The sequence below is a fragment of the Hippocampus zosterae genome, chromosome 2, assembly GCF_025434085.1.
Source record: "Hippocampus zosterae strain Florida chromosome 2, ASM2543408v3, whole genome shotgun sequence".
Classification (NCBI taxonomy): domain Eukaryota; kingdom Metazoa; phylum Chordata; class Actinopteri; order Syngnathiformes; family Syngnathidae; genus Hippocampus; species Hippocampus zosterae.
The window spans coordinates 25,015,465-25,037,235 of NC_067452.1; the positions used below are offsets into that span (position 1 = coordinate 25,015,465).

The following is a 21,771-nucleotide window of genomic DNA, read 5'->3' on the forward strand; positions in this document are numbered from 1 at the left end:
AAAGAAAAAGTATTCCTTGATAGCGTCTGCTGGTTTGGGGTCTGTCTCAGTGACATAGTGAGACTGCTGTTGTCTTCTTCTCTGATCAAAACAGGGTGTCCCCTTTCGGATACTCCATGAATTGCATCGTATTAAAAATATTCATTCCATGTCTTTTATGCATTTTTCACTTTTAAATGATCCTGTGGGCCTGATTGAACCTCCTGGGGGGCCGGATCCGGCACCCCTGATCTAGATGATCGAGACTGAGCTTTGTTTAAATTAAGAATAATTGTTTTTCTACGAAGAGCGTGGCGAGTAAAAAAAATACACTTTTTGCAACCATGTTAACTCGGTAACCTAATCACTAAAAATGAATTCACACTCAATTTATCATTTGTGGTTTCTTCACTCAGCGGCAGTGGCAGATGTCACCAAATCTGGATGCTCTCAACAGTCTGTGAACAAAAACATGAGCACGCCCGTGGACTAATTGTTTCTCACTAAACCTGCAACTTAGGACCACCCGGACCTGTGTGTTGTCTTAAGAATGTCACCAAGTCTCCAAACAGCTCTTCAGACACAGGCCCCGAATTCAGACACAGCTGTCAGCTGTTTGCTAGTTGATGTGAAGGTTGTGCCGGGTATTACGACTCGTTGGAGCATTTGGTCTGGGGCTTTGCTCTTTGATATCATAAACTCACATAAGCGGCTCAGTGGTTTCAACTGTGTCTGTTACCCATGGTGATGCTGGGATGCTTCATGCCTGTTGCTTCCAGATGAGTCAAGCAAAGCAAGTAATCACCCTTCGACCATACGCAATCACATGTGAGTTTTTGGGTTCTTCGTGTAGGCGGGTCCTCTGGTTCATCGTTATCCCCTGAGCCGGTGTGACTTTGGTCAATCCCCACCATAACAGACATCTGACAGACAGCAGCTCACTCGTCGTCAGGCTTATCGGGGCAGAGCACATGTTAGCACAGCAAGGAGACAACTAAAAACCACTCATTTACGCTCACACAGATGTTTTTGCCTCCTTCACTGGTGGGGCTCCTCTTGGCTTTCTTCACTGCCTCTTCCTTTCTGATTAGCTTTCAAAGGGACAGGATATTAATGTGCATGAGTGAGGGCACGAAGTGCAGAAAAACCAGAAAAACTTTCGACAACACACCTGTGCGCAAGTGCATGTCCAATGACCAAGTGTGTTTACCGCTTGTTTGCACCTCAGCAGTAGCAAAAGCAGGATCATTCAACCTACTCTACATGAAACTCTGAAAGAATGACTCCTTCACTTACGTGAGATGATAGACAGACATGTTTTGAACAAACTGGCCAAGATTCAGTATGTCCGTAAAGGACTTTGGGGAAAATAAAACATTTTACAAGGTAACATTTGTATTTATATTTTTCAAGTATTTATTTATTATTTTTTAAATTTATTCTCTGCAGTTTTCCGGTGAGGTTCCTGAGAACCGGGTGGATGTTGTGGTGGCTAACCTGACAGTGATAGATGCCGACCAACCGCATTCCCCCAATTGGAATGCTGTTTACAGGATCATCAGTGGCGATCCATCCGGTCACTTCACCATTCGCACCGACCCTGTAAGCAACGATGGCATGATAACTGTGGTCAAGGTAAGACAATCACTTTGCAACTTTTGTTTTTTTTTTTTTTGCTTTTTTCACCATCGAGGTCAACATCACATTGTTAGCTTTAAATGCATCACGGAGTGTGATCTCAAGTGCAAACGGTAGTAATCAAACACAAGGCCCTTCCTAGGGCCAGTCTGCAGTCTTTGCCTTTGGAATGACCCTTCGTGTCTAAAATGAGGGATTGGAAGTCCTGAAAAACTCCCACACGCATACCTTAACGAAATGTCTGGCAAGACCACTGTCACAATAAGGTATTGATTTCCCAATTACGGAGGTAGTGGTTTTACACACCTATAATGGGATACCTGCTGCAGTGAACGACAGAAACAAGAATGATTTGTCTTGTTCCTGTGCTCAGCCAATCAGACTATGGTTGGCCCAGCTTGTTTAACCCATTTGTTATGAAGGCAGAAAAAGAAAATCCTTCAAGTGTGTATTTACATGTGTAATGCCTGTTTATGTGCATTCATCTATGAGCAGCTGTACGCATCTTGCAGAAGTAATTTGTTCATGACGTTATGTCCTCAGCAAATCAAGTCTTATGTCTGACAATAATGCTTAAGAAATAACAACAGCGTTTTATATAATTCCCAGAGGACCCGGGAACAGTGTGCATTGGCATTTTGCTTCTCTTCATTTTCTCTACATGAGTGCCTTTCATTGTCTATCTCTCACACTACCTGATGTAAAATTCAGTAGGCAGCCGAATAGCCGCAGGCTTCCATCGAGACCCGCGGGATATTATCGGAAAATCATAAAAGAAGGGACAGTACTCCCCATGGGAACGACAAGAAATAGACTGCTACGTGAGGTAAACAGAGTCACTCCAGGGAACAGCAGGCAGAATGGTTCACATCAGACGTCATGCAAACGATAAAGTCAAGACGTCATAAGAGACCCTCTTATTTTTACCAATGTGCTGCTAGCGCACAAGAATCCACCGCGACCAGGTATGCACAATCTCCCATGGGGCACTGAAGCTCATCTGTAAACAAAGGCGAAGGTCTTAAACATAGCTTGTCTTAAACATAGCTTGTCACATTCACACAGCTCTCTGAGGAGATCGCGAGAAGGCATTCACATTTTTAGGGTAAGGATAAAAGGTTTGCAATAGACAAATGGGAAGAAAACAAATGCATGGAAATACACAAACACGTGACTCTTGATTGCAGTGAGTCATTAAGATATGTTAATCACAGAAAATGATAAACTCAAAAGATAGACAGTGAATCAGGGAGGACGAGTGAAGTGATGCAATGACACAAATTGGAGGATCCAGTGGTGTGTGGATTAGCGAGAGTAGGAGTAGGTGAGGGGTTGAATGGGGGTCTAGGGGGTTTTGAGAGATTTTGGACTGATCCTAAAATGATTCAAAAGTGACACCCCTACATTCTATTATTTAGAATGTATGCTTTGCACCCCATGTAAAAATTGTATAGAATTGTCTAATGTGTAGAGGCGCACACCCGTCATGTGCGTGTGTGTGTATCATCTGCACGATAAGACGCCTCGGATTATAAGGCACACCTTCAATAAATGGCCTTTTTTGAACCTGTCTTCATATGTAGGGCGCACTGCATTATAAGGTGCAACAGTGGCTGTGGTTGCGCTGTGCATCCACAAGATGGTGATACGCTACAGGAAAACAATACAATACAATACTGTAGACCTTTATTTATACAGAGCCTTCACAACTGCTGCAGCAGTAACAAATCCATTAGAACTGGTCACAAACCCGGATATGAAACATGTCAATACAAGTGGCATTACAAAACAATAAATGAAAGACAAAAGTTATGAAGACAATTGATTCAACAAAAAGGCACACAAACCAATTGGCTCACATCCACAAGGGACAAACTATCCTTAGAAGTATTGCTTGTCTCCTTCTTCGTTTCGTCAGTAATTAACTATGCTTTTGGTATTACAGCATCTTCGTTTCATAATGGCTGTGCAGAGCTCACAAAATAGTGATAGAGAATAATTTGTTCGAGTGTGTCTTGGGGACTGCACGTCAATTAGGCAGAACCCTTTTACAATTGGTTCCTGCTAATAATAATAATAAAAAAATGTTATATGGATGGATGGATAGATAGATAGATAGATAGATAGATAGATAGATAGATAGATAGATAGATAGATAGATAGATAGATAGATAGATAGATAGATAGATAGATAGATAGATAGATAGATAGATAGATAGATAGATAGATAGATAGATAGATAGATAGATAGATAGATAGATAGATAGATAGATAGATAGATACATACATAGAGAGAGAGAGAGAGAGAGAGAGAGAGAGAGAGAGAGAGAGAGAGAGAGAGAGAGAGAGAGAGAGAGAGAGAGAGAGAGAGAGAGAGAGAGAGAGAGAGAGAGAGAGAGAGAGAGAGAGAGAGAGAGAGAGAGATGTGTGTGACTTTAAATGAATTCTGGCGAACCCTGACGAGAGTGCAACATTCACTACCTTCACAAATACTCTGAAAAGTTCGCCGCTCGGTGGGTTAGGAGATTTAGTTTCTACATTTAGCAACTTTTATCAAAAATAACCTTCCCCTGTGTACTTTCTTTTTTCTAGGCAGTTGACTTTGAGATGAACCGAGCCTTCATGCTGACAGTTGTGGTGTCCAACCAGGCCCATCTGGCCAGTGGGATCCAATCCTCCCTCGAGTCCACGGCGGGTGTAACCATATCTGTGCAGGATGTCAATGAACCCCCTTACTTCCCCACTAATCCGAAACACATCCGATTTGAGGAGAGTGTTCCAGCTGGCACAAGTCTGACAACCTTTTCAGCCACGGATCCCGATCGCCTACAGATGCAGCAGACAATCAGGTACAATAGATCCAATTCCCAAGTGGTAATTGAGCTAAATTTGTCTGAAAAACCCCACAGAGCGCTGACTAGAACCTGATAACTCAAGAGACCACACCGCAAATATCCTCTTTGGTTCTGCTGTACTGTATGTGCGCATTGGAATAACAATTCCATTGAAAAAGACCGTCTGGCTGAGTACATAGGTGTCGTATTATGAGCAGCCATCCTGTGAAAATCTACACTATGCATCAGCACCAGGCCCAAAAGCCTCATTGTTCATCATTAGGGGTTAGAGTTCAACACTGGGGCTATATTTAAGGTATCATCCATCTCTCAGTGACAACCATGCAGAGTTTATCAGCCAGTGCAGAACCCTGAGTAGGGATGCTCTGAGGGTTAATAGCAAGTAATAGCCTCTGGGCTAATTGTATGTAAGTGTGTGCGCGTGTATTTGCTATATAGGTTGCCCACAGAGTATACGCACACACACACAAACACACACACACACACACACACACACACACGCATACACACACACTAGGATGGAGCGAAAGCAGTTGACACAGCATGCGTCCACCTGCGGTGGTCTTTCTTTGTGCTAAGCCTCTCTGGATGTTAAATGTCAAGCAACAAATGTTCAGCTTACTTACTGTTCAACACCAACCATATTGCATAATCAGCATGCATTGACGGTATGAACACCTACATCGCACATCTGCCAGACTGCATATTATGCCTTTACACTATCCAGACGCTTTAAAGAAGCTCTGAATGTGTGATCTTTTCCTAGCTTAGTGTAGTGCAGCAGTAAAGTTGATAAAATAACAATTTCTCTCCTCTTTAACATTCTTATCATTTTCTTAGAGGAAAGGAACACGTTTGTATGTAATTTTCCATAATGTGAATGATTATCGTCTACACTTTTAAGTTCTGCTAATTGCCCAAGTTATCAACTTTTTAGTTTTCCACAGATAGACAAACACTACTTACTGCACACTGAGATGAGACGAGCAAATGAACTGTACTCAAAAGCAGTCTTCTTTCGAATACCTTTAATTATGAGTTTAATATCAAATGAATTTCCTCCAGTGAAATTAATCCAGCCCGCCAAAATCACAGAGACCATGCTGATCTGGGAGATTTGCGCCAGTCGCTGTTCCCCCTCACAATGACCCGCTCGCACCGCACCTCAAGCCGCAGGGAGGGCCATTTTTTGCAGTGTTTTCCACTAAGTTGTACTGCAGCACTCAGTTACATGCACCAGCAGTGACTGTTCAGCACCTGCATTTCCACAGGAAAAGAACTTCTCCCCTGGTACTGCAGAGAGGACTTTTTACAAAATTTCTGCAGAAATAATTCAATAAAATCAATACTTTCCCTCACCACTTGAAAGCCAGATTGAGGTCTAATTTACAGCACACAAAAAAGATACAAATGTGAAACGTGATGTGAAAGATTGTGTAAGAGAAAATACAAATTGCACCTAATCTATAGACCCAAGACAAATTTGTCTGATGTTTTTTTCTGAAACCGATTTGTTCGTGAGGTTTTACTAAAATGTTCCTTAACTGCTCAATTTTTTTTCTGTTTCCACTTCTCTTCATATCTAGAGCTTGAGACATAAATAAAAAAATAATGATTGCACATAACTTGTAAAGTGCAGCATTCAGAAGTCTCGGAAGGTACTGCTTCATTGCAGAGGTGGAAGATCTCATTTCGATTGATCCAGTTGGATAGAATTAATGGAACTGCCTTTCCATTGTGTTGATCACATAAGATCACTAAATGCTAGAGAAAGGACACTAATCAAACCTGTTCCTTTCAAACATAGTTCAGTGAAACTGCTGTTCAACTGCATTTTGTAGCACTTGTAATACATAATACAATACAATACAATACATCCTGATTTATATAGCGCTTTCACATAACAATAATAATACATTTTATATCTGTATTGCAATTTATCTCAGCAATATGAACGGGCCACAAATGTGTTTAGAAAAGAAGAGGAAAGAGTAGAAAAAGATGTTTGTAAAAAGTGCTACGATCTCGTCTTGGGTGTGAGGAGTTCTTTGAGGTGTGCCAGGGGGGATTCCCTGAATCCCCTGGTGGGTGAGGAGGGTGACATGTACTCAATTTTGAAAGAGACCAGGAGCCTGTAAAGTGATTTCAGGATTGGGGTGCTGTGTTCAAATTTGCACGCTCTCATCAGGATGCTAAGCCATGTGTGTACGTTTTTCTGGTGCATTGCTGTCAGCTGTGTCAAAGGTTGTTGTTCGGTCAACATTTTTCATCCTGTCACGGTTGAGTGAGAGCCTGTCATAGTTGAGTTCGACAATAAATCATTTACATTTACACTTTCAGAAAACTGATGTTTCAAATAACCTGAGGACCCGCAAAAAAAAACTCATGCAAGCAGAGAAAGAGCATGCAAAAAGACCTAGAAGTGTTAAAAATTACATTTGAACCCAGAACATTTTGTTTGTGAGACAGGCACGCTAACCTCATGCATCACGGTGCCGCCACGAACATTGACATTTTTCATTACACAGCAGATCTGGGTATGCATCAAATAGGAAGCTGAACATGACATTTGAATCATTTTATATAATGTGTGATTCATTACGCGTGTCTTTGCATATGACAAAGAGCTGCGTGTCTCTGTCAGTGGATGATGAATATGCATACAGTTGGACAATGAGGAGATTTAGAGAGTGTGGAAACGGCTAAACCTGAGGCACAATACGGGGGCGGGGGATGATGGAGGGAGAGAAAAGGGAGCCCAGCATGGTAGCTGACTCTGGGTCAAGGTTTGAACTTGACAGGTGCAAATCAACAGAGAGACAAGCTAACAACATCCTGTCGGGGATGGGAGGAAGGCAAGGTGGACAGGACTAGATGGGAGCATGCGTATGGAAAAGGAAGTGAAGGGGAAGCATCATGCATCACTTGTCAGACACCTAACCAGTGAGGTTGAGTCACGGGACCAGAGATACGGGCATAAATGATTACCCACACCGCCTTGGCTAAGCTGGAGACATACATTTTTCATCCTCTGGGTCAGGGGTTTGAAAAATAAATGTCATACGTCTGTCACGTTGAGCCCGAGGCGATGAGAAATCGCCTCGTGCACAACAGAAAAAAAGACGAGGTGGATCCCCGGAGAAGCAGACAACGAAAAGATCTTGTGTGAACAAAGGGATTTTAATAAATAACAAAAGGAGCCCGAACAGGGAAAACGGTAACAGAAAGCGCTGGTCAAATAAGAACCAGGAAAGAATATGGAAGATAACCGAAAACGCTCGCGAAACGATAAAGGGCGAGGAACTACCGAGATAACAATTAGATGACAATATGAAGTACGCGAAGAATTGGGGCCGTAAGGCAATAGGGCAGCGAGAAATGGTCGAACGACGAGAATAGCAAATAGCGAACAATGGCACGGTAAGGAATTCTCCGGCAGTGAGATGACTGCCGGAGTCGCCTAATAAAGGCACGTAATCAGCCCGAAATAACGGGCAGGTGTGCCGAACAGGTGGCGGGAGAACCCGCCACCTGCTGGCGAGCACGCGACGTGACAGTACCCCCCCCTCAACGGACGCCTCCCGGCGGACTACCCGGTTTGGACGGATGAGCAGCGTGGAAGTCGCGCAGAAGGGACGGGTCAAGGATCCAGGAGCGAGGCACCCATTGCCGCTCCTCCGGCCCGTAGCCCTCCCAGTCGACCAGGTACTGGAAGCCCTTGCCCCTGCGCCGAGAGTCCAGGATGGCACGAACCGTGTACACCGGGTCCCCGTCGACCACCCGCGGGGGCGGCGGCGGAGCGGGAGGGGGCGCCAAGGCGCTGGAAGACACAGGCTTGAGCAGGGAGACGTGGAACACGGGGTGGACCTTCATGGAGGCCGGCAGCCGGAGCCTGACCGCGACGGGGCTGATGACGGCCTCGACCTCGAACGGGCCAGCGAATCGGGGCCCCAGTTTGGCAGACGAGCCGGCCAGGCGAAGATCCCTCGTAGCCAGCCACACCTTCTCTCCCACCGCATATGAGGGCGCCGGGCGCCGACGACGATCAGCGATCCGCTGGTTCCGGGACGCCGTGCGGGACAACGCAGCCCGGGCCTCCCTCCACACGTGATGGGCCCGCTTAAGGTGGCGCTGCACGGAAGGGACCTCCACCAGCCCCTCCTGGGACGGGAACAGCGGTGGCTGGTAGCCGTAGGCCGTCATGAACGGCGACCTGCCTGTAGCGGAGGAGACGAGAGTGTTGTGGGCGTATTCCACCCAGGGCAGGTGGTCGGCCCAGGATGCCGGACGGTGGAGACAGACACAGCGGAGGGCCGCCCCCAGATCCTGGTTGGCGCGCTCAGCCTGCCCATTGGACTGAGGGTGGTATCCCGAGGTCAGGCTGGCCGTAGCTCCGAGGGACCGGCAGAACCGCTTCCAGACGCGGGACACAAACTGGGGCCCCCGATCCGATACGATGTCCGCCGGAATGCCGTGGAGACGGAAGACGTGCTGGATGAGGAGGTTGGCGGTCTCCAGCGCCGACGGCAACCTGGACAAGGGCACAAAGTGAGCGGCCTTGGAGAAGCGGTCCACGATCGTGAGCACGACCGTCCGGCCCCGGGAAGGCGGTAGGCCCGTGACGAAGTCCACCGCGATGTGAGACCACGGGCGAGGAGGAATGGGCAGCGGTTGGAGCAGTCCCGCCGGGGGCTGATGCGACGACTTGCCGCAGGCGCAGGAGGTGCAGGCCTTGACGAACTCCGTCGTGTCGCGGCGGAGCTCCGGCCACCAGAAACGCTGGGCGACGAGCTGCACAGTCCGGTTCACCCCGGGATGACACGCCACCTTGGATGCGTGTCCCCACTGCAGGACCTCCGAACGGAGGGCAGGAGGCACGAACAGCTTCCCTGCTGGGCACCCCGCCGGCACCTGCACCCCCACCAGGGCGGACAGGATCCGCTGCTCAATCTCCCACTGGACGGCCCCCACTATGCACTGGGTCGGGAGGATGGTCTCCGGGGAACGGTCCCTCCCCGCAGGTTCGTGGAGCCGGGAAAGGGCGTCAGGCTTAGTGTTCTTGGAACCGGGGGAGTAGGTGAGAACGAAGTCGAACCTGGTGAGGAAGAGGGCCCACCGGGCCTGACGGGCGTTAAGTCTCTTCGCGGAGCGGAGGTAGGCGAGGTTCTTATGGTCCGTGTATACGGTAAACGGTTCCTTAGCCCCCTCGAGCCAGTGCCGCCACTCCTGCAATGCGGTGACCACAGCCAACAGTTCCCGGTTGCCCACGTCGTAGTTCGACTCGGCGGCACTGAGTCGACGGGAGAAGAAGGCGCAGGGGTGCAGCTTCTGGTCGACTGGGGAGCGTTGGGACAGCACCGCACCCACCCCTGAATCCGAGGCGTCCACCTCTACGACGAAAGGGCGGTCAGGGTCAGGATGTTGCAACACCGGGGGACTAGTGAACGCCGCCTTAAGACGCGCGAACGCCGCATCCGCGGCAGGGTCCCACTTAAAAGGGATTTTGACCGAGGTAAGGCGGGTTAGGGGAAGCGCCATCTGGCTGTAACCACGGATGAAACGCCTATAGAAGTTGGCGAACCCCAAGAAGCGCTGCAGCTCCTTACGGTTGGACGGGACCGGCCATTCAGTGACCGCACGCGTCTTAATGGGGTCCGCCCGTAGCTTGCCCTGTTCTATAATGAACCCCAGGAAGGAGATGACGGGAACATGGAACTCACACTTTTCTGCCTTGACGAAGAGCCGGTTCTCGAGCAAACGTTGTAGCACCAGCCGAACATGTTGCTGGTGCTCATGCAGAGAACGAGAAAAAATTAAAATGTCGTCAAGATAAACAAAACAGAAGATGTTGATCATGTCCCGGAGCACGTCATTAATGAGGTTCTGGAAGACGGCAGGTGCGTTTGTGAGGCCAAAAGGCATGACGAGATATTCGAAATGGCCCAGGGGGGTCTTAAACGCGGTTTTCCACTCGTCGCCCTCTCGGATGCGAACCAAGTGGTACGCGCTGCGTAAGTCTAATTTTGAGAAGATGGTGGCTGATTGCAATGGGGCGAAGGCGGAGTCCAACAAGGGTAGCGGGTATCTATTTTTAATTGTAATTTCATTTAGTCCACGATAGTCTACGCAGGGTCGTAGGGACTTATCCTTCTTCCCTACGAAGAAGAAACCCGCCCCTAACGGTGAGCGTGATGGTCTGATGAGACCTGCAGCGAGCGAGCTGTTAATATACTCCGTTAACGCCTCACGCTCGGGATGGGATACCTGATACAGACGCGAGGTTGGCAACGGAGCGCCCGCCTGCAGGTCTATCGCGCAATCGTAGGGGCGGTGTGGGGGCAAGGAGCGCGCGCGATCCTCGCTAAAGACCTCCCCAAGGTCCCGATAGCACTCCGGCACTCCGTCAAGGCAGATCTCCTCGGGGGGCGTGACGCGTTCGTGCCTCCCGACGGCTGACCGCAGGCAGTGCTGGTAACAATAAGGGCTCCAGCTATCGATCGCGGGGCGCGCCCATGAGATCACCGGGTTATGCGTCTGGAGCCAGGGTAAACCGAGGATGATCGGGGCGTTCCGGGACCGCATAACATAAAAACGACGATGCTCAATATGATTCCCGGATAATGAAAGCTTTAACGGCTCCGTTCGATGCGTTACCACCGCCAGGAGGCGCCCATCCAGATCACGCACCCGCTTCGCCACAACCAACTCCTCTAAAAAGCACCCCAGTTCGGACGCGAGATTAGTGTCCATTAAGCAATCATCGGCTCCCGAATCCACCAGGGCCCGAACCCGTCTTGACCGGGACTCGCCGAATACCTCCGCCTCGAGCTCGAGTCTATTAGGATGTCCTGGTCGCTTATCGACTCGCCTAGACTCGGGGGGCGACGCGCGGGGCCGTAACTCACAGTACTCGGGAGGAGCGTGGAAGGACGATCCCGGATGGCTGGTTGCGGCGCGGGGGGATGGTTGGTCGCCGCTAGTTGTAGCACGGTCGCGATGACGGCGCCTTTCTTCCTCCGCACCACCGTCCTTGCCGCCCAGCTGCATCGGCTCGTCCCGGGAGTGATCACCGAACCCACGATGTTCCTCACGGTACGTGGTGCGGCGGGACGGATACCGATCACCTCCACGCTCCCGGCCTCGCTCCCTCAGGCGATTGTCCATAAGGAGGGCGAGGTCGATCAGCTCCTCCAAATCGGTGCTGTGGTCGCGGGTCGCCAGCTCGTCCTTGAGTAATGAGTTCAGGCCACGGCGAAACAGTCCACACAGGGCCCGATCGTCGTAACCGCTCTGCGCGGCCAGGATCCGGAACTCGATGGAGTAGTCAGCGACCGAACGCCTTCCCTGCTGCAGGTCGAGCAGCCGCCCCTCCGCCTCTCTGCCCCGCACGGGATGGTGGAACACCCGACGGAAGGCTGCCACGAAATCCGGATAGGAGGTGCGGAGATTCGGCTTTGCGTCGCTGGTCGCGATTGCCCACGATGCCGCCGGACCTGTCAAGAGACTCATGATATAGGCCACCTTGGCGGCGTCAGTAGCGTAGGCGGACGGCTGTTGGTCAAATATTAGCGAGCAATTGTGTAGGAAGTGTCCACACTGCCCGTGTTCACCCCCGTAGCGAGGGGGGTGTGGAAGCGAGGGCTCCCTCGACATAGGAGGGTACGAGGAGGGAGCCTCCGGGGTGGTAGGACGAAGCCCGGAAGGTGGTCTTCGTTCCTCCACCCGAATAAGGCGAGGTTCGAGATCATCGAACCGATGAGCCAGCATGGAGACCGCGCCGTTGAGTTCCGTAAGGGCTTGGCGGTGCTGACTCACTTGCCGCTCTTGTCGAGCAAGAGCGGACAAGATCTTTTCGGCGTCTGCGGGATCCATTCGGCCGGAGAATTCTGTCACGTTGAGCCCGAGGCGATGAGAAATCGCCTCGTGCACAACAGAAAAAAAGACGAGGTGGATCCCCGGAGAAGCAGACAACGAAAAGATCTTGTGTGAACAAAGGGATTTTAATAAATAACAAAAGGAGCCCGAACAGGGAAAACGGTAACAGAAAGCGCTGGTCAAATAAGAACCAGGAAAGAATATGGAAGATAACCGAAAACGCTCGCGAAACGATAAAGGGCGAGGAACTACCGAGATAACAATTAGATGACAATATGAAGTACGCGAAGAATTGGGGCCGTAAGGCAATAGGGCAGCGAGAAATGGTCGAACGACGAGAATAGCAAATAGCGAACAATGGCACGGTAAGGAATTCTCCGGCAGTGAGATGACTGCCGGAGTCGCCTAATAAAGGCACGTAATCAGCCCGAAATAACGGGCAGGTGTGCCGAACAGGTGGCGGGAGAACCCGCCACCTGCTGGCGAGCACGCGACGTGACAACGTCCTCCTGCTGCTTGCTAAGATCACTTGGCTGTCACGGCTCAACACAGCATAACCATACCAACAAATTCCCAAATGATAAGATATCCTTTATTTGTCCCACAATGGGGAAATTTACAGCCTCCAGCAGCAAGAATGTGGGTAGAAAGAAGAAAGAAGAAAAAACAAACAAACATCGTTCAATTAAGTGCAATATAAATACAAAATGAGAGCAACCTCCAGGTGGAGGGACAGTTTTTTTTCCACTTAGCAATTATCTTTTTTTGGGGGGGGGGGGGGGCTGGAACACTTTCTTATTGACCCTTGGAATAATTTTGTTGTTGACATTGAGGTGTCAGTCATTACTTATTGTTAAAATTGCACTTTTGAGTTAGTTTTGATCTCTTTTATTTGACCAAATAGGGCTGCTTGGCATGTTGAATTCATTGTTACATAAAAAAATTTCATCGTTTCTGACTGCCTTTTGAACATCTCAATTCTAATCTTGAAATCATCATCATCATCCTTCGCTCTTCCTGATTCACTTCTGTCGAGTTTGTGCTCCGGGTCTCGTTTTTCCATTGTCCGTTTTCTTTCCAGCACGACCACGACCCCGTGAGGATAAGCAGTTCAGAGAATGGATGTGTGTGTGTGTGTGTGTGTATTAGGAATCATTTTTGTGAGGGGGTTTTTTTGTTTTGTTTTTTGTCTGTCTAACATGTGTGATCACCACCTGATCAGAATAAAGTTAGCAGGTGTGTCAGCCCTCCTCTGATCCACAGAACAAAACGGAGACAAGAAAACAGGAGCCTTGATAGGTTAGCTCTTAATGAGGGTTTTACAAGCAGATGATGTAGCCATTTTGGGACTTCGGGTGCTCCTTCTGTTTTAGCCCCATTTGTTTCCCTCCCATAAAATAGCCCTTTCCCTTGTCTCACTGGTTTATCCCTCCCAACTCTGCTGTGATGGATTCACGTTATTCCTGCTAAGGATTTCACAGTCCGCCAGGGAGTGTCCGCGGGCTTTCCTGGTTTGTGTGAAAGCCTCGCGAGTGTGGGAATGTCATCTCTGTGATCCCTTTTTGAAACCCACTGCTTCACCCAGGATCATGCCAACTGCCTGCTGGGACAATCCAGCCTCTCTTGCTGCAGGATAGAGATTATGTTCTCCTGTCCACCCCCGCGACTTCCCAATCCATAATACCAATCTATGATTCATCGCTCTGTGAGACCGAATGTACATAAGCAATATGATTGAGCACAAATACACTAATAAGCCGCACAGGGAGCGGACATACCATAATTCAGTGAGCACAAGCCAAGGTTGAGGTTGACTCTATTTCACTTTGAATGGGTTTGAAAGCTGAAAGCATGTCAAATTGCACCATGGCCTTTGTCCCCAATCTGACGGTTCATAAATCAAATCCAATTGGTGCTGAAAAGTTGTTGAAGGCCAAGATGCCCAACGTTGATCAAATCACAGTGAGTTTTCAAAAAAAAAATGTGCAAGTTGATGAGCCCTATCACAAAGGGAATGCAACGTAGATTACAAGATACCGACAGGGATAAGAGACTGTATGAATATCGAAGTAGAGTGAGATGAGGTGAGGCACCACAAGTTGGCAGACAGATCACAGAGAATTGCTAGTGTGGAATGAGCCAAAAGCGACAAAAGAGAAACAATAACAGTCAGATCAGGCCGTGATAAGGATGCTGTAGAGAAGAAGATCCACTCGTTCGGCCTCCCTTTCCCTTTATCACGGGAGTCACTACCTGAGCCCTTTTTCTTGTTTAGGGGTCAATGCGCAGATCTGAATGTGCTATCGTCCCGAATTTACAAAGATGCTGTAGTGTGACTGTAGCAAGAAGCTTAGCCCGCTCTACCCAAACACTTCTGATGCTGTAAATGCATCACTCGCACACGCGCAAGCAGTTGTAGTGCTTAACAAGGAAGGTAATTGACTACAATGGGTAGTATATAGGAGTGAAAAATGGTCTGAAATCGACTGGAGGCTGTAAGCTCTGGAAGAGAAGTCAATAAGAAATTCAACTCCATGAAGGTGTGTGAAAGGCGATCCATATATGCAGACGGGCGAGAAAATACATACTTGCTTGTAAACATGGCAACAGTCACGCTTACCTCTCCATCGACTTGTGCCCGTGCTTTTAGGTACTCCAAGCTGAATGATCCTGCAGACTGGTTGTCTATTAACAGAACCAATGGGCAGATAGTGACCACGGCGATCCTCGACAGGGAGTCTGTCCATGTGAAAAACAACATATATGAAGCCACCTTCCTGGCAACAGATAACGGTAAGACGCATACATATTTAACAAATATTCTGGTCTCTTTAAGTACATTACCACTTACAGGCAGAACATTTTACTGTTTCACAGTAAAGTGACTTAGTCCTCACTTAGTCCTTTAATATTTGTTTAATTTTACAATTTTCATGTAAAAAGACACACCCATAAATAAATAAATAGATACATTGTGAATTTAGCTTTAGATTTAGGCCATTGATGTATGCTGCATATACAAAGTAAGTAACTTTTTGGGAAAAATATTATTTGTGCTGCCCTCTACTGCCTTTTAATGAAGCAATGTGACAAGATTTCCCCAAAATGCACACACACAAAATGCAGTTGATGTCAACAAGAGGGGCATGTCCGCTGCACTTTTTCAGTGGGCAGCTTTTGTCCCCTACGGTTTTTTGCCATCCGAAATCTATGAAAGCAGATCATAAACGGCGAGACGACAAGCACTTGGACCAGGCGGAAAACAACTGCCAATATCATCAGCGCTTTGGTCTATACAGCAAATGACACTTGGATGGACCAATCACGTCAATTGGACAATTGAACACACTGAATTTAGATGATCAATTTTTCCCACCAAGAGAGTAATGCATTATGCGACGATCCTCAAGGCATATACTGTAATAATATAGAATATCCTCGACTGTGAATGCTGCCTACGTAGTGATAAGTAAATCCAGTGGCATCCATCTTGCTTTGCCATTGGTAAAACGCACCTAACTTGAATACATTGATTTCCCCACAGTGTTTGCACACATTGAAAATGGCACAGTGTGTGGCATACGGTTGTCCAGAAGCTCTACATTCGCATTTCATCGGCAAGAATGCGGTTGCAAAATTTCTCTCAGAAGGTACATACTTTCAGAGTGCTACTCAAAGATTTGTCTGTCTTGTCCAAGCTGAAACATGTCACCGGCTTGAGACCCTGGCCGCCAAGTCGGCCACCGCACCCTGAAGGCTCTGAGGGGTGAGGTTTGACGATCATATACTCACTTCACAGTACAAGCAGGCATCCTTTATGTTGCATTGACTCTGCTGCTGCGCTAACCTAGCATTGGAGCCTCTCACTCTCTAGGCGTAACTCATCAATTTGCACTCAATGGAACATCATACCGATACAAACTTTTGGTATTCTTGGTTTGAAGGGATCATGCCTGGATAGGGACAGAAGGATTACATCATCCTTTCTTTTGGCTCGTGTAATACTTTTTGTTGGAGTGCATCAGCCTATGTTGAAAGATAAATATATACAGACGGATACAAACAGCCAGAGGCTGGGAGAGCAGCAACAGCAGCAGCATTTGTAATCGCGAAATTAGAAATAGAGCAGGCAGCAAGGTTACCAGATCGCTTGCCAGTATGCAAGGGTCATAATATGGTCAGACTCAGTGAATAATTTAAGTTATGATAGAGAGGTAGACAAGATCTTATCCGCGAAACATTGCAACATTTATTTGGTTCCTGCTCATGTTGGATGTATGGCAAATGAATTAGCAGATTTATGCAAAGTGTGCTCAGAAAAATGATGCCATTAACATTCATATGGATTCTAAAGTTAAAGCTCATTCATTAACTTAGAAAGAAATTACGGGGAAAAAACACTGTTGCAACATTGTAACATTTTTGGTTTGCTGCTTTTCTTAACAAAAGAATGCAGTAAAAAACAACGTTACGGTTAAAATCTGAATGATGTTCATCCCTATTTTCATTTATATTTGGTGCTACACAGATAATCCTGCTTGATGCTATGTATGGCCCTCCAGCACAAAACGGGTCAATTGGGTCAATGTTTACAAATTGAGCAAAATATGCAGTATTTTCTGAAGGCTATTAGAAATGTCTTCCAATGATGTATAGATTGTGTAAATTGGGTAAAATCCAATGATGAATTTAAAGCTCAGGAGGTAGGTAGTTGGCGAATGGAGACAATTGCAAACAAAGTTACTGCAATTTACTCCTTATCAATGTATACTAGCACTTGCCAGAAATAAATGTTTACCAGAGGTGGCAAATCCAGGTTCAAAAAGTGAAAACCCTGCCACCATTTGGCTTTATATTTTGACAATGCCTTCATTTTCCCATCTGGTTATTGCAGACATTTGCATATTCTCATTTAGGCATTTGGGTCGATTGTGAGGCAACTGAGGCCATGACGTTATAAAGATGTTTTGTGCGGAACGAGAGGGTTAGCGTACACCCGCGATTCATGCAGCTGGCTAGCTGATCCTCTCCTCTTTTCTCTTATCTGCGGGTCGCGCATACCACCCCCCCCCCCCCCCGCCCCTCGTTCCCTCTCTTTCCCTCTCACACAATCCATTTGGCATATATCTCATTTGTTCTGCCTCAGAGTTGGAACTCGAGCTTAAATGAGCGCAAACTCAATCACAGCAAACCAATATGTTTGCCCTTTTCTCAAGTGGGTGTGCAGACTAAAACCAACTGCTTTCTCTTTTTTTCCAAATTGCCTTATCGGTGATGTGCAGCTGGCTGTTTACCTAAAGTTTAGTTTATTTTTGATGCTGGTTCATTTTATAGTGCATGCAAGTCTGAATGTGCAACAAATGTTATAACGTGTGAAACCCTGCTGCCGCCACTGCTGCTCGCACCCACTTTGACACCCATCAATAGGATGGACTCCAGAGACGTCTAATTTGCTGACAATTTAATATTTCACAGGTTTTTCCCGGTCCTTTCTTTCGATATTAAACCCTTCGCTATTTCCTTGAGGCAACAAGAAGTTCTTTAAAAATTCATTGCTGTATGTAGCCCTTCTTGCAGCAGTCATTCAACTGGCAAGACCAGTCACATCATTGATTAATGTCAAATTTATTTTGCAAAAAAGTGACATTTTTATGACTTGATGTTCTCGATCATGGGGCCAGAGTCAAACATGAGCCGCCAGCACTTCAGGGTTATGTACATGTTGGTTTTGTAGTCGGAGCTGATGTGCCAGCCGTCACCTGAACAGCTGGATTAGGGAAAAATCGAAGTGCAGTGAGACAGTGAGGAGCAAAAGCAGACGTGGGGAGGTTGTGACAGCCGGATGCAAGGTGCACCTGTATCTCCGTGGTTTCAAGTCTCGCCCAATCACAGTCTTATCACCTCACATTCTCGTGGACGCGTGCAGTACTTCCTGATGCTTTTGTTTATGTGCAAATGTGTGACTTGGAGGCCACGTGCCAGATTTACCACTCATCTCTTCACCGTGCCTCAACATGCCTGAGCCGCTGTCGCAGAAAGGACTAAGTACAAATCCTTTTGAGGAACTTACACAAACATAATTATTTATTTAGCTGGTTAAAACCCACATAATTCTCCTATCAACCCTGGCAAGCTGCTTCTTCTTCTGCCCCCCCACCCCTACCCGCAAGGGATTAGCAAAGCAGCGAAATTCCGATTGTGTTTGTTTCTTAGTGCAGCTGACAGTTTTGCCTTTTTGTCTTTAACGTATTAGTGTGGAATGCATTGTGTAACCGGTATACTTAAAAGCACAGGGTAGCTGAAACGGCCATGGTGCATCAAACACGTCCTCCTCAACGATTGCCGTGAAACAAAGTGTCAGTCTCATTCAGCAAAACATTAACTTGCCACTTACCTTGATGACAAATTTGCCACGAAATCCATCAAAGTAAAATTACACTAAACAACTGTCGGGGAAAAAAACAAAGAGAGCTGCTTCCTTCCTTGCTGCCTGATCTTGATTACCGGCAGCATTCCTTAGCGTGAGTTTTTTCAATGGCTATGATGCTTGATAATTTTCCGTTAGCAAAAAGCATGAACTGCAGTTAATAATTACATCTCTAAAGTCGTCCATCTGACCTCCAGTCTATCTTGAGTGAAATTCATTATTGTAGTCAGGACTCAAGACTATTTGCACTGGTTGCATTGGTGCGTCCAACTTTTTTTCTTGCTTGCACAAGCATTAAAATTATATACACCAAAATGTTGAACCACATCATATTCAACATTGCGGTTTTGCAGGTTTTTAATTCCTAACGGCAAAAAAAAAATATTGACTGGTAAATGATTAACAATTTGGTCAACAAAGTTTTTTTATTTTAAGTACAGTTATGCAAGATACATAAGTTACTGAAACGTCTTGGTGCTTAAAGTGCTTCTGCAATGCAGTTGCGAACACAGGGAGGGCTGTACGTCAACACGGCTAAAAAGTGTTTCATGTTCAAGGCTTGAATTTGTGGGGGGTTCTTGCAGAGCAATTTTGAAAATCTGTGGCTTTATTTGAGGAGCAACTTTCTAATTTTGTGGATCATATTTTTTTCCTGGGACCTGAAGCAAGGGTTTTATTAAAAAATAAAAATGAGCAATTGGTTTTCATTTTTTTCCAGAATCAACCCGTTTTTATCTCTTAAATTCACATTCTAGAGAGAAGCAAACTATTGCGGTGCGAAACAAGCTAGGTTATTTTAGCTTTAGGCTTGTAACTTATTTACAGCCACAAAGGCAATGATTCCAGTCTTCGTTGTAGTGGTATGTGTATGAAACACACTCGCAAGATTCGCTTAGCAATTACAATGGCTTCTAGCTTGTTTGCCCCCAAAAATGATAACAATACAATACATGCTGATTTATATAGCGCTTTCACAACAGCGGCAGCTGTAACAAAGCGCTTAACAAAAAAGTTAACATAAAGTGAAATAATAAATACAACACATAACATAAAACACGGACAGTCGTGCGGACCTAACCACTTTTCCGTCACACGCTTTGTTGTTTGAAGCAGTTTGAGATGAAAGAGGAGAGAATCAAAGTGTCCTTTAACCAGTGGTTGTTAAGACTTAACAATCTTAGTAGTGCTGGTAGTTGATGCCTTCATTGTTTCATGTTACACACCGTGCTACTTTAAAGAAAAAAATCCAATGCCCTAAACTGAGCTTTCTAGTGAAGAGTGTACACTGGTACGAGTGTAGTGTGCAGTCTATCATACGATGAGCTAAGGACAGACATGTTTTCCAGGTTTTTGTGTACGATTTGAGAAGGAAACACTCGAAAATACCCCCAAAATCAGACAACCATGCCTTTTCGCAGGTTTCCTTATTAGTTTTGCACAGGCAAGGACTTGTTTGATGGTGTTACAGTCATCGTTATGTGCATCTTTTGGCAAGTGGATGAGCTGCAGCCGCATCTTCATCGACCCTGAAGTGTTTGATTTGCCTGCGAGGCGAAGCGAGGAGCTTGAGAGCACCACTGTCAAAAGTATTTCTGTCACACAGAGAAATCCTCCTCCCGTTCCACCAACATCATCATTGCTGAGGATTCTCAACTCTTCATCTGAATATATACTGTATATATATATATATATATATATATATATATATATATATATATATATATATATATATATATATATATATATATATATTAGAGCTGTCAAACAATTAAAATATTTAATCTAAATAAAAATGCAACTGTCATAATTAACTCAAATGAACTAAAAAATTAATCGTGATTACTCACACATTTTTTATCGTTTCTGAATTTCCTTTTACATTTTTGTCCTATTTTTCCCCATTTTAATGCTCTCGTCAACATGGAATCATGAATCAGTTTTCTATGTGCCAAATGCAAATATTTACTGAAATAACAATTTTGATTTTCAATTTTACATGAACATTTTTCACTTGGTGCGGTTATTCACACATAATCTCTCACACAATATTACTGTCCAACAATAACAGTGAAAAAAATATTTTGTCACACAACCACTTCTCTAACAGCTTTTTTTATGAAATCAAAACAGAGCAATATAACATTATAAAGTGCACATCTAAGGTACACTCAGCCTATAGTGGATTTAAACCATGGTTGCATACTTCGTTTTTCTCAAGTTTGCTTTCAACACAGCAGTCTGTTTCTGTATGTTTGTTGAAGAATAACGAGACACCGGACACCAGTGTTCATTATGTGCCGCTGTATTCGAAACTGCAGGCCGTACAAACAAGCACAACACTTCCCCCGTGCTGCAGGAGCAAACCATTCTGAAAGGGGGTAGGGGTGGTTCACTCCCTCTAACACAGTCAGGCTATGTTGATTGTGTTGGTCCTTCTTGCGTGGAAGTCTCTCTACGGTTTTGTGTAGACCTCATTTCGAATGACTACACTTGGTTCGATGACAACAATGGAGACATTTTACTTTCGCTAGGTCGCTACCACTGTAGCGCACTGTCACTGTCAGACGAACACAGAGAAGCTCCATATGGACACAGCACACTGTAACCTTCCACACAAAATAGTTCCGAACAAGTAACAATCGCGTCAGTGGCATACATTGTATACCTGTATGATACAGAGAGGGAGAGAAGAACAGATAACTTTGGTCTTGTCAGTGGAGCAATATGGTGACTTTTTAAATGTAAACTTTCCATTCATAAACTCTTTAAGTATCTGTTTTCGGTGTCTTGCACTGCCGTGGCTGGCAAAACAGACATGGGCGTGGACTTCGGCAGCGCGCTTGTTGTTTTGTTTCTGGTGTATTTATATAGCAACGTAACATCCGCTTGTGACGTGTGCCGCGTTAATCTCGCGAGAAAATTTTTAATCCCGTTAAAATTCATTTAAATTAATGCCAATAAAAACGCACTAAACTGACAGCTCTAACATATATATAT

General features: G+C 46.0%; 1 protein-coding gene and 1 long non-coding RNA gene across 3 annotated transcripts in view; one reads left to right on the top strand and one right to left on the bottom strand.

The window, feature by feature from the left end:
* The window catches only part of LOC127595520 (cadherin-4-like), a 244,865-nt gene that overhangs the window by 198,983 nt on the left and 24,111 nt on the right, over positions 1-21,771 (top strand). For both annotated transcript variants that reach the window (XM_052057102.1, XM_052057103.1), the window contains 3 exons: positions 1,429-1,614; positions 4,210-4,466; positions 14,998-15,140. In XM_052057102.1, coding sequence (XP_051913062.1) covers positions 1,429-1,614; positions 4,210-4,466; positions 14,998-15,140 — 586 coding nt within the window. The remainder of the gene's footprint in view (positions 1-1,428; positions 1,615-4,209; positions 4,467-14,997; positions 15,141-21,771) is intronic.
* On the bottom strand, positions 1,434-19,165 carry LOC127595570 (uncharacterized). The gene is made up of 3 exons (XR_007961284.1): positions 18,738-19,165; positions 14,968-15,086; positions 1,434-1,579 (listed from the first exon to the last, which is right to left on the bottom strand). It is a non-coding gene; the product is annotated as an uncharacterized LOC127595570 (long non-coding RNA).